Below are 12836 nucleotides of genomic sequence, written 5' to 3'. Positions count from 1 at the left end.
CATTTATATTTTATATATATAGCAAGTCAATACTAAGCCAAGTCAGAAAAGGGAAAAACGGGGTAGCCTTTCACCCCAAAAAAAAGCAGAGGGGAGGAGGCCACAAGTATCTCTGGTCCCAAAAAGCTCGTAGAAGTTGAAGGAAAAGCTACCCCTTACCCCTGGTTTTGGAAAGACCCTTTTCTCTTCCCTATTCCTGCCTACCTGAGGCGCCGACGAGGGTCAGAGGGTGTCCCAGTCCGACGGGCAGTGCCATAATCAGACATCATACCATAATCCAGGTCATCATAGCCCATACTACGCTGGTCATCCTCTAGCCCATAAGGCTCTGGATGAAAGCGATGCAGATCCACGCTGCTCCCACCTACCCGAACCTGGGGTTGGGGCCCATACACATCCTGTCTACTAGGTGCCCGGTAGCCTTCCATGCTGGGCCTATACCGCTCCTCAATGCGGGTCACCCGGGACAGACTGCCATAGTTATCACTGCCACCTGGATAACCATCTTCATAGTGGCGGCTATAACCATCAGGAGGGTAGTGGAAGTTCCTAGGAAGGGTAGCAGTGCCGGCTTGCCCCACATAGGGACCAGGTCCCCCATTGCCATTCTTGCGGAAGTCACGACCCAAAGTCTGGATATAGTTGTTAGAAACTGATGAAGCATCCACAGGCAACCCGTCTGGTCCCATAGCGACTGGCTGTACTGTCCGTGTTGTCACAGTCTTCACTACTTTCTTGACCTGCAAGTAGGAAACAAGAAAAAGAAAAACTGATTAAGGAAGTGAGCAATTAAATTCTTTTTTTTTTTTTTTTTTGGAGACGGAGTCTTGCACTGTCGCCCTGGCTGTAGTGCAATGGTGTGCTCTCAGCTCACTAAAATCTCCGCCTCCCAGGTTCACGTGATTCTACCTCAGCCTCCCGAGTAGCTGGTATTACAGGCACACACCAACACACTTGGCTAATTTTTTGTGTTTTTAGTAAAGACGGGGTTTCACTATGTTGTCCAGACTGGTCTCGAACTTCTGACCTTATGATCCGCCCACCTCCACCTCCCACAGTGCTAGGATTACAGGCATGAGCCACCGCGCCCAGCCATGAACAATTAAATTCTATACCACTCTAAAAGAAACAAACCTTTACATCCCTAGGACACTTTACCTAGAAATGCCTTAAGGCCTACCATCTATCTTTCTTTCCATCCTGTAGGAAGTCCCCAAGTAGGAAAATTGCCCTGACAGTAACTATGCCTATAAGGGAAGCTACTATATATACCTCTCTCTTCCCTATGCCATTAGATTTTCCCATATCTCTTCATCCTTTCTATATGGCCAGAGATCACTGTATGCAATCAGATCAATAATGGCGTTATCAGTCCTCCATTTTAATTAAGTGCTTAACCCCTCCCCTAATAGAGAATAAAAGACCTCTTATCACTTCCGGATCTTACACACGTCTTGGTTTACCGTGGTCTCTGTGCGCCGAGTGGTCCCATCATCTGAGGTCTCCACAGAGACTACAGACATGGCTCCCTCAGGATCCTCCTCCGTGTAGGTCTCCACAATCTGCCCCGGCTCCTGCATCCTGGGGATGGTGCTATATAGAAGGTGACTGTGATCCTATATGCAAAAGAGAAAAGAGAAGAAACTACTATTAAGCACTATGTATTAACAAGCCATCCTAATAAGAAGCGTTAAGTAGTGACCCTAGAAACAGGGACTCCTCATGCATCTTCTATGGGCCTCAGGATTTTTAGATGGGTGGCCGTCATCTTTTGAACTTATACAAAAGGACAGCAGACATAATTTCCCAGTTGTAGTCATTTAACAAACATGAACTGAGTTAACTATAGCCACATCAACATCCAAGTGACAGACAGTAGATTTAACTTCCCAGCTGTGGTCATCTAAGTGAACAGGAACTGTGTTAACTGCAGTTTCATCTATATCTGAGTGACCCCTCAAAAGAGCAGCTCACCCAATAAATAAATAACTTTTATTTATTTATTTGAGATAGGGTCTCACTCTGTCACACAAGCTTGAGTGCAGTGGCATGATCATAGCTCACTGGAGCCCCAACCTCCCAGGCTCAAGCAATCTTACCATTTCAGCCTCCTGAGTAGCTAGAACTACAGGCTCATGCCACCATGCCTGGCTAATTTTATTTTTTTTTACAGAGACAGGGTCTCACTATGTTGCCCAGGCTGGTCTTGAACTCCTGGGCTCAAGCAATCCTCCAGCCTCAGCCTCCCAAAGTGCTGGAATTACAGGAATGAGCAGACCATGCCTGGCCAAAATAAAGAACTTTTTTCTTTTTTTTTTTTTGAGATGGAGTTTTGCTCTGCCTTGGCCTCCCAAAGTGCTGGAATTACAGGCATGAGATGCCACGCCCAGCCTAAAATAAAGAACTTTTTTTGAGATGGAGTTTTGCTCTTGTTGCCCAGGATGGAGTACAATGGCATGATCTCAGCTCACCACAATCTCCACCTCCTGGCTTCAAGCAATTCTCCTGCCTCAGCCTCCCGAGTAGCTGGGATTACAGGCGTGTGCTACCACGCCCGGCTAATTTTGTATTTTCAGTAGAGATGGGGTTTCTCTATGTTGGTCAGGTTGGTCTTGAACTCCTGACCTGAGGTGATCTGCCCACCTCAGCCTCCCAAAGTGCTGGGATTACAGGCGTAAGCCAACATAGCTGGCCAAAAATAAAGAACTTTTAAGACAAACCTGAAAATCCCAGTAAGAGCCATCTTTTGACTGGCTTTATGTTACTCTTCAGACACTATCTAAAAGGCTCAAGACCAGCCAGATTTTAGGTAGCGTTTTCTGCTGCAGAGTAGAAGCCTACTGGCTCTAGAAAAGAAACGCAGTACTTAGGGATCAAATGGGGTGGCAGTGGGGAAAAGGAATAGTCATAAAGATCAATGGTCATTAAAATTCACTTCAAAACAAAACTACATATATACTTTGGAGCTCCACTTCTTTGTTTTCATAAATGAAAGAAACTAATTGACGAGTGTGTACAATGTGCCAGGCACTTTACAAGACACAAATATGTTCTTATAGGCTGGGGAAATAAGAAAATATGAATGAACCAACTCACGTCTTGAGCCAAAGAATTACCTGGGGTCCGTTGAGTTTCAAATCTGAAAATTTCTGTCTCTCAAGGTCAGCATCGCCCACAAACCGGCCGTTCTGAAAGAAACACAGTTCACAAGAAGACAATTCATTTTGTGGCCTTCTTTTGCTCTACCAAACACAAATGATCTTTTTTTCAAACAGGAAGAGGGCTTTCAAGAAGATATGTGTGGCCTGGAGTCCTTGTGTCAGTACTCATAAAAGAACCATATCACTCTTTAGTCTTAGCACTTTCCTCAAAATTGAAAATCAGGCCTGGAACTCTGGCAGACAGGGTCTCTGGAACATAAGAATGTAAGCTCCATGAGGGCAGAGGGTTTTTGGGATTAGTTTAGTGATATATTCCCTAGTGCCTTGAGCAGTGCCTGCACATAACAGGTGCTCAAAAACTATATGCTGAATAAACAGCACAGACCTAGATAATTTCCCCTACATGCAACCTTTTTGGAAAGCCATAAAAATGTACGGAAAGTTGGAAGGGCTAAGTTGGGGAGTTTCCAAAGAGCTTTACAGTCTCATGAATCTTCATGCAGTACTACCACTGGAAACTCCCATTCCCGGCAGCTTTTTAAAGAAAGAAGCAAGATGGCTATCATGTCCTAATGTAAAAAATAGAAATTTAATTAAAGAAAAAAGCAAGAGATACGAGTCTCCCTTTCCAAGTATAAAAACAAGCACCCCTACTCCTCTCAAGAAAAGAGAAGGCTCAACATCTTTACCAACAATTATTAGAGCCACAGAATACATTCCAAAATGTCATCCAGAAGTTGCTCTGTCTTAAGCAGCAGGAAATAATCTTTATACCACATAAAAATGTATTTGCCTGCTCCTCTTCCAGTAGAACAGTGAGATCCAACCACTTTGGGAGACTCTTCCTCCACCCCACTCCCATTACATAGAGTGTAATGCTGCAGGGAGAGGAAGTTAAACATTACTTTCAGGAAGAAGGAAGGGTGTGGTTTTACTGCTAAGCAGAAGTTAAAAATAAGAGAGAAACCACATACTGAATCCTGGAATTCCCCATGACCTCCAAACCTAAGCAGTCCTGCTTTCCTCTTTCAATATAATTTCATACCTAACTTTCTATTGTAGTTCCTGTAAAAATCCCAGGAACACTGCAAGCATGCTGCCTCCCTCAGACTCCTTGATCCTCCAATTGGAATTCTGTTCTTTTTGCAAGGTTCCTCAGTATGAGGGACTTTCTCTATCTCAAAAAAAAAAAAAAAAATTACTCGGCCAGTGCGGTAGCTCACGCCTGTAATCCCAGCACTTTGGGAGGCCAAGGCGGGCGGATCACAAGGTCAAGAGATCGAGACCATCCTGGCCAACATGGTGAAACGCCATTTCTACTAAAAATACAAAAATTGGCTGGGTGTGGTGGCATGCACCTGTAGTCCCAGCTACTCGGGAGGTTGAGGGAGGAGAAACGCTTGAACCCGGGAGGCGGAGGATGCAGTGAGCCAAGATTGCGCCACTGCACTCCAGCCTGGAGACAGAGCGAGATTCTGTCATAAATAAATAAATAAATAAATAAATAAATAAATAATTACTCAATGAAAAGGGCTGTAAGGGCATGAGCACTGTTCTGGTTCCCACCCAGAAATCTCTCGTAAGATGCAATCTATCAGGCAATGCCTACCACACACACACATGCACACACACACACACAGGAAGACAGACAAAACCTCAGACAGATTACATCACAGCAAAGTCAGACTAGAAAAACCAGAGGAAACATAAGATACTTCTTATTTCTAACACCAGCTCTCCCAAGTCACATCACAGAGTCAGCCAACCCAGAGACCACTGGCTCCTGTGGTTATTTGGGTTAAACAGCAGCATGATGCTCCCTCTCCAACTCTAACCAACAGAATGAACAATGACCCCTTCCTCCAACACATGATTTACATAGCCAACAAAAAGAGCACACAAGGACAATATAGAGCAGGAGTACACAATTTATGGATACTGCCACACCTGGGTACAGACTGTTCCCTCAGGGAGACTGAACTAGAGCTGAGCGCACAAGATGCCCAACCACTACGCGGGCATTTACTTTCCTGATTTTTTGATACCAAGGAAAAAAAATTCAGAAAAGTAACTTGAGTACAGCTGCAAACTACACTATCTACCATTACTTGAATTGTAGCCCATCCCAAAAAACCTACTCCGGCAAAACAGGAAGTCAGATGGATGCTTCTAGAGATAGTAACTCCACCCAACTCAGTCCAGCAGCAATATTCCTTGTCTTAAATCCCTGGAAGAACGGGCACTAGATAGCCCATCACCAAAAGGAGAGTAGCTTCCCAGAAAGGATCATAGCCTCTCTGTGATCATGTCAAAGTCCTACCTGCACATCTGATGGAGAGAGGGGTTACCTGATGCCGGCGGGTGAGTGTGCCGTTGGCCATGAGTGGGTTGGCATCTTGTGGTGAGACCCGGACGCGTTCCAGCTGCGCCGAGACGTGGCGCCGTTCCTCCTCCAGCGCCCGGGTCAGCTTCTCAAACTGGGCCTCTTGTTCCTTCACAGAGGCCAAGATGCTGGCGGTCGACTCCACCTCTGAGTCGTCCATGAAGGTAAGGGGCGGAGCCGCCGCAGGGCAGGGTAAAAGGGAAGGTGAATCACAGAGGAAGGAGAAGGAGGGAGAGAGACCCCCTCACTTCACACTACCGGGAAAGGGTAAGAGAAAGGAGAGAAAAGGTCACAGGTCAGAGAAGACAGATGAATTATTAATCCCAGAGCCAAAGATGCCCTCTTGTGGTTTTACTGCAGTGCAGAAAGCAAGCCACCACCAAGCCTGGGAGCCCATCACCAGTGTCTGTTCAAGCGGAATCCTCTGCCCACTATGCTCTCTTGAACCTCCCACCAGAAATAACTACTGAAAAGAACGGTGCAATTAAATCTAAGTCTCTACACTTAGGAGAGGGAGAATGTGGTGAGGTGCTGTAGTTATGTGATTGGATTATTTTTCCCTGAAAAAAATCTGCTGGTATCAACTCAGTGAAATGTGTAACTCCATGGTACAGACAAGCATTCACTATCCTGCAGGGACAAGCCACGTTTAGAGATAACAGGGCAATACAGATCTTACTTAAACTCTCCCACATCTAACACTAAAACTGCTGAAGTGGCAGCAAATTTAAAAAAAAATTACTATGCTAAACTAAAATGCCAATTAAGAAATGAAAAGGCCAGGCGCTGTGGCTCACGCCTGTAATCCCAGCACTTTGGGAAGCCGAGGCAGGCGGATCACAAGGTCAGAAGTTCGAGACCAGTCTGGCCAACATAGTGAAACCCGTCTCTACTGAAAAAATACAAAAAAAGGCCGGGCACAGTGGCTTATGCCTATAATCCCAGCACTTTGGGAGGCCGAGGCGGGTGGATCACGAGGTCAGTAGATCGAGACCATCCTGGCTAACACGGTGAAACCCTGTCTCTACTAAAATACAAAAAATTAGCCAGGCGTGGTGGCGGGAGCCTGTAGTCCCAGCTACTTGGGAGGCTGAGACAGGAGAATGGCATGAACCCGGGAGGTGGAACTTACAGTGAGCTGAGATCGCGCTACTACACTCCAGCCTGGGTGACAGAGCAAGACTCTGTCTCAAAAAAAAAAAAAAAAAAAAATTTGGCCGGGTGCAGTGTACGCCTATAATCCCATCAACTCGGGAGACTGAGACAGGAGAATAGTGTGAATCCGGGAGACAGAGGTTGCAGTGAGCCAAGATTGCACCATTGCACTCCAGCCAGGAACACAGTGCAAGACTCCGTCTCGGGGGAAAAAAAAAAAAAAAAGAAATCAAAGTAGGCTGGGTGCAGTGGCTCACACCTGTAATCCCAGCACTTTAAGAGGCCAAGGTGGGTAGATCACTTGAGGTCAGGTTCACTTGGTCAAGACCAGCCTGGCCAACATGGGGAAACCTTATCTCTACTAAAAAAAACAAAAATTAGCCAGGCATGGGGGTAGGCACCTGTAATCCCAGCTGAGGCATGAGAATTGCGTGAACCCAGGAGACGGAGGTTGCAGTGAGTCAAGATGGCACCACTGCACTCTAGGCTGGGCAACAGAGCAAGACTCTGCCTCCAAAAATATAATAATACATTCATAAAAGGGCCTATTTTCCAAAACCATACTACTATAGTTTGTTAAATATAATATTGATGGCAAAACGTGTTCCTTGACTAATGGAGACAACAGAGTAATAGAACCACAAAAAACTCTGTAAAAAAGCACTGAAGTTTAAGGAAACTTCACCTCCTTGGGAAGTAGGAAAAGAAGTATTAGCCTCAACCTCTGAAAGTGCACCTCACGGTAGTTCATATCCTAACCTCCACAAGTCAATGGCTGAAGTTCCTACATTTCTGTAATCCTGCAGAAAGCTCTAACTCAAGCTTGTCCAACCCACAGCCTGCGGGACACACGCAGCCCAGGACAGCTTTGAATGCGGCCCAATACAAATTTGCAAACTTTCTTAAAACATTATGAGATTTTTTTTTTAGCTCATTGGCTATTCTTAGTGTACATTATGTATGGCCCAAGACAATTCTTCTTTCAGTGTAGCCCAGGGAAGTCAAAAGATTGGGCACCCTTGTTCTAAATAGACTATATTTTTACCCTTTTATTTGTTCCAACTCAGGATAAATATCCAAGTATCTAAGGGTCTATGTGTGCTATCTATACAATAAAATATAGTTATATAGAAATGAAGAGTTCTCCATACCATTATATAAACAGGAGGTTTAACAGGCATTAGTGATACTCTGTTGGACTCAATGGGTTTTTTTCTCTCTTATAGCTATGAGAGACTTTATGCCAGTCCAAAATATACAATGTTGAAAGACAGGTTTTGAAATAAATATTCTCCCCAATTCCCACCCTCTCACCAACCCATAAAGATAAAAGGTATTTAAAAGATTTCTTTCTGCTATGACATGAGAGGAATAAAATACCTATTTCTTAAAATATTTTCATTCTTAATAAACATATTTCCATACACACCTGTTAAGAGAAGGTCGCAACTGATTGGTTTAACACAGAGAACAGCCCAGTCTAGATTCAAAAAATCATGGAAGAAGCATCCCAGCCACCACAGCAAGGAGGAAGCAGGAAGGAGAGAGCTGCAGAAATATTTGAAGGAAAAATGGGAATGAGAGAAAAATAAAATATACCCAATACATAGAAACAAGAAGAGCAAGGGGCAACATAAGGAATGAAAGGAAGTAATTTAAAATATGACTTGGAATTGCTTAATGTGACAGACAAGTGCCCTTTAGACCTTGCTGTGTTCAGATACCTAGGCCTTGGATGTTGCTTTCATTAAAACCTGGATTCTACTGTCGTGTGAGTTCCTCTACTTGTATTTCCATATATAACCAGAACAGGTTATAATATGCATAAAAATCCATTTACCCTGTTTCCAGCAACCAAACTGGGGAAAAAGAAAAAAACTGCTGTTGGAATGCCCTTCCCCCTCCCTTCCCACCCGTAAGGCAGAAACCTCAAAGCCCAGTCCCAGCATGCCCACAAAGACATTGAGAAACCAATGCAAAAGTTGTATGGGGAAGACATGTGGGAACTAGCCTAGGCTGAGCCTTTTGCTTCAGTTCCCTTTCCCACGCTCCCCAGAGCCCCACCAAGCACAAATGCTTGGTCCTGTTTGCCTTAGAGTGTATGCAGAAGTCAGCAAGCAAGAGTACTCAAAGGAACTGATTAATAAGTACCCAATAAACTCCTGAATCAATCCAGTCCCTAAGTTTAAAGAACGTGGTCGCCCTTCCCTAAATTCCTCCTACCCCAGCTTGGAGTTCCCATAATCACTTATCAACTCTTCTTCCTTTCAGTCTAAAACCCATTGCCACTTTCTCATATTCCCAACCTACATTCCATTAGGCCACCCAAAGGTCTTTCTTGAATAAGCACCCTTATTAAAAAAAACAAAACAAAAAACAAAAGTGCTCCCCTTTCATCTCCATTTCTTAAGTACTTGCCCTTATCCACTATGTACAATGACCTATGAACCTTCCACACCAAGAGGACTCTGAGCTCAAAAAGAGACTCTTCCAGTTACTGAATTTCAACAGGGTCTGAAGTGCAATTACCACTCCAGCAGCATCCACCCTATAATCTTCTTTGCTAATAAAAGCCCAAATTACTGCTACCATGGAGGATACAGTGACATTCCCTGCTGCAAAGAGAAAGTGTACAGATGGCCATAAATGGCCCTGCAACTTAAATTAAGTGAAGAAGGTTAGGAAGGGAGATAGGAAAAATGCTCAGGGTTCTAGGTCAGAAAGCAGTATCTGGAGAAACATTAGCTTCCACCATCTTCTTAAAGCTGACCACCTGGCTCTAATTTGGAAAAGAAGACAGCACAATTAAACAAAAAGATCAGATTCCTAGGTCTAAAAGCATAGGGATATATTCTGCCTGAAAGAGGGCAGAAGCAGAGGCCATATGAGATAGAACACAATTCAGAAGACTGGTCCCAGTTCTGGCTTTACTACTACCCAACAATGGCAGTAAGCCTGTCATGTTCTCACTTGTAAGATGCCAAATCCATTTACCCCATTTCCAGCAACCAAATTGGGGAAAAAGAAAAACAAAATTGCTGCTTCCCAGGAGTTAGGAAATTAGCCCAGTCTAACTCAGAGTTGTGAGGATCAGGTGAGACAACATTATATACAAATGTCAGGTATTAAGTTGTTTCAAAAGTTGGTTTAACACTTCCAATTACATTACTTCACAGTATGTCTCAGCCTCAAACTATTTTGTGAACTAGTAGATGAAATCAACTGGATCAAAAACATAACTAGGTTCTAAGGGGTGAATGGGCTGGTTTCCCTACTCCTAATCTATTTACTAGGAGGTCCCACCTATACCAGTGGTTCTGGGACAAAGGCTCTAGTGCTTGGAAGTCATCACATCATTACACATCTGTCATAATAAGTTCTTGATTCTGTATTTGAGGCCTTAACAATTTATCACCTTGGAGAAAGAGAATGTGAAACAAACTAATGATTACTGAATGTTTTACATTTACTATCTTGGCAATCCTTACAACAACCCTAAGGAAGTTTTACTGCAAATAAGGCTCATGGGTGAAGAAACTACCCAAGGTCTCACAGTTAATAGCAAATTTTGAATTTAAACCCAGGTCTATGCCATTCCAAAGCCTGTTTCTCTTTCTATGCCATGGTGTCCAGTCCAAATAGAAGTGCAGTCAATACCAGCTGGATGGTCCAGAGCCTCTCCTCTACAACCTTTGAGAGCTTTCTTCTTAACTATCACAGGAAAACAGGGAAAGAAAAGGGTTCTACTTTGTTTTTTTTAGGCTCAAGAGTTACCCATAATATCTACATATAAGTGAGAAAACAAAAAAAAATGGAAGGAAAAAGAATGTATGAGCGGGGAAAGAATGAAGCTGTTAGGCAGGCTACAGTAAATGGTCTCATAACTTGGAGACTTAAGGAAAAAAAGATTCTTCTCCATGCCATATGCATCAAAAAGATTACACTACAAACCTTCAGCTGACTTTGGCAGAAAGTCAGGAGTCGTAATTACAAGTCCAGCCTAATACCTTTCCAGGTTTGCCACTTTTTTTTTTTTTTTTTTTTTTTTTTTTTTGAGACAGAGTCTCGCTTAGTGGCCCAGGCTAGAGTGCTGTGGCACAATCTCAGCTCACTGCAACCTCCACCTCCCAGGTTCAGGCGATTCTGCTGCCTCAGTCTCCCGAGTAGCTGGGACTACAGGCGCACGCCACCACGCTGGGCTAATTTTTTGTATTTTTAGTGGAGACGGGGTTTCACTGTGTCAGCCAGGATGGTCTGGATCTCCTGACCTCGTGATCCACCTGCCTCAGCCTCCCATAGTGCTGGGATTACAGGCATGAGCCACCGCAGCCAGCTACCACTTACTTAGATTTAAACAGATTACATTTGCTCTCACAAAAAAAAAAAAAAAAAAGAATTCCTGAAGTCAGGGGGTTGAGGAGACATAAAGTGAAACTTGTTATTTCCCCTTAAGACTAGATTTTCTGAGAATACCTAGTTTTACTCTTAATAAGCCATAAGTCTTACATTACTGGCTCCCACCCACACTAGAAAGATATTCCTGCTATTATCCAGAGTCCATAGTCCATAGTAAAGATCCTTCATCCAAGCAATGATACTGATAAAAACTCAGTCTCTTCTGTAAGCACTCCAAACCAAAGTAAGTTAAATTAAATCAAATACCCAGAAGGACCAAACAACTAGACAATGCTAACCAGATAGGAGGTTAAAAAAAAAAAAATCACTTACCAGCTGGGCGCAGTGGCTCATGTCTGTAATCCCAGCACTTTGGGAGGCCGAGATGAGCAGATCACAAGGTCAGGGGTTTGAGACCAGCGTGACCAACATGGTGAAACCCCATCTCTACTAAAAATACAAAAATCAGCCAGGCGTGGTGGTGCGCACCTGTAATCCCAGCTACACAGGAGGCTGAGGCAGGAGAATCACTTGAACCCAGGAGGCGGAAGTTGCAGTGAGCCGAGATCATGCCACTGCACATCAGCCTGGGTGACAGAGCGAGACTCAGTACCCCCACAAAAAATCACCTACCAATAGCACAGTCCCTGGAATGATTTCTTCTACTGTAAACTGGCTAAAGAAATACAAATTGGAATTATGATTCTTAAGGGGTTAAGCGTATAGGCTTTGTTATCTGCCTGGGTTTAAGTATAAGATCTATCACTTTTAGCTATATGACTTTGGGCAAAGTATCAACCACTCGAAAGTGCAGCTTTCTTTTCTGTAAAATGGAGGAATAAAAATACATAGGGTGGTTGTGAAGATTAAATGAGGCATTTCATGTAAAGTGCTTAGAAAAATGTCTTGACGCACAGAAAGCCAGTAATACTGTTACAACTACAGGAACTAGAGCTTGGGTGTGGTTGGTAGAGTTTTTGAAGTTTGTAAACCAGCCTCCCCAGGCTCCCCTCTTCCATTTGCAGCAGACCTGAAAACTACAGGAATTATTCACTTTTAGAGGGAAAAACAAAATAAAACTCCAGATTAGGGCTCAAAAGACTGGGAGTCCAAGTCCTGCCTCCTCCAAAAACTAGCTAGGAGACCTTGGAAAAGGTATAACCCCTGTAAGCTTCCATTTCTATTACTCTTCATGGTTTAGTTTTAATGAGCTAATATATATAAAACCATAGCCTGTGCGAACTCTGAAGTTCACCAATCTTTGGGTTTTGCAAAATAATTTTGTCTCCGGCAGCCAGTCTCAAAGGCAACTCTCCTCCTATCTTCCTATTTATTCATTATAAAATCAAAACCAATGTCACGGCCGGGCACCGCGGCTCATACCTGCAATCACAGCACTTTAGGAGACCAAGATGGGAGGATCACTTGAGGTTGGGAGTTCAAACCCAGCCTGGTCAACATGGTGAAACCCCATCTTTACTTAAAATACAAAAAAATTAGCCAGGCATGTTGGCACACACCTGTAATCCCAGCTCCTCAGAAGGCTGAGGCAGGAGGATCGCTTGAACTCAGGAGGCAGAGGTTTCAGTGAGCCGAGATTGCGCCACTGCACTCCAGCCTGGACGACAGAGTGAGACTCTGTCTCAAAAACAACAACAACAAAACGAATGTCACATATTTACGCTCTCCCTCTAAAAACAATGACAGGCAAAACTCCACTTCCATGTCATTCTAGGAAATTT

The 12836-nt window shown here is 43.8% G+C and overlaps 1 protein-coding gene across 14 annotated transcripts in view; it reads right to left on the bottom strand.

The window, feature by feature from the left end:
- Window positions 1-12836, bottom strand: part of CTNND1 (catenin delta 1) — a 57432-nt gene that overhangs the window by 21982 nt on the left and 22614 nt on the right. For 6 of the 14 annotated variants that reach the window (XM_017851333.1, XM_017851335.1, XM_017851337.1 and 3 more), the window contains exons 2-6: window positions 8129-8247; window positions 5510-5798; window positions 3117-3188; window positions 1464-1616; window positions 205-740 (exon numbers count right to left, since the gene is read on the bottom strand). In XM_017851333.1, coding sequence (XP_017706822.1) covers window positions 205-740; window positions 1464-1616; window positions 3117-3188; window positions 5510-5704 — 956 coding nt within the window. In that variant the 5' untranslated portion in view covers window positions 5705-5798; window positions 8129-8247. The remainder of the gene's footprint in view (window positions 1-204; window positions 741-1463; window positions 1617-3116; window positions 3189-5509; window positions 5799-8128; window positions 8248-12836) is intronic. The other 8 variants (XM_017851346.1, XM_017851341.1, XM_017851344.1 and 5 more) reach the window with 2 other exon arrangements.

This window comes from Rhinopithecus bieti, unplaced genomic scaffold (assembly GCF_001698545.2).
Source record: "Rhinopithecus bieti isolate Rb0 unplaced genomic scaffold, ASM169854v2 scaffold_33444, whole genome shotgun sequence".
Classification (NCBI taxonomy): domain Eukaryota; kingdom Metazoa; phylum Chordata; class Mammalia; order Primates; family Cercopithecidae; genus Rhinopithecus; species Rhinopithecus bieti.
This window is presented reverse-complemented; position numbering and strand designations above follow the sequence as displayed.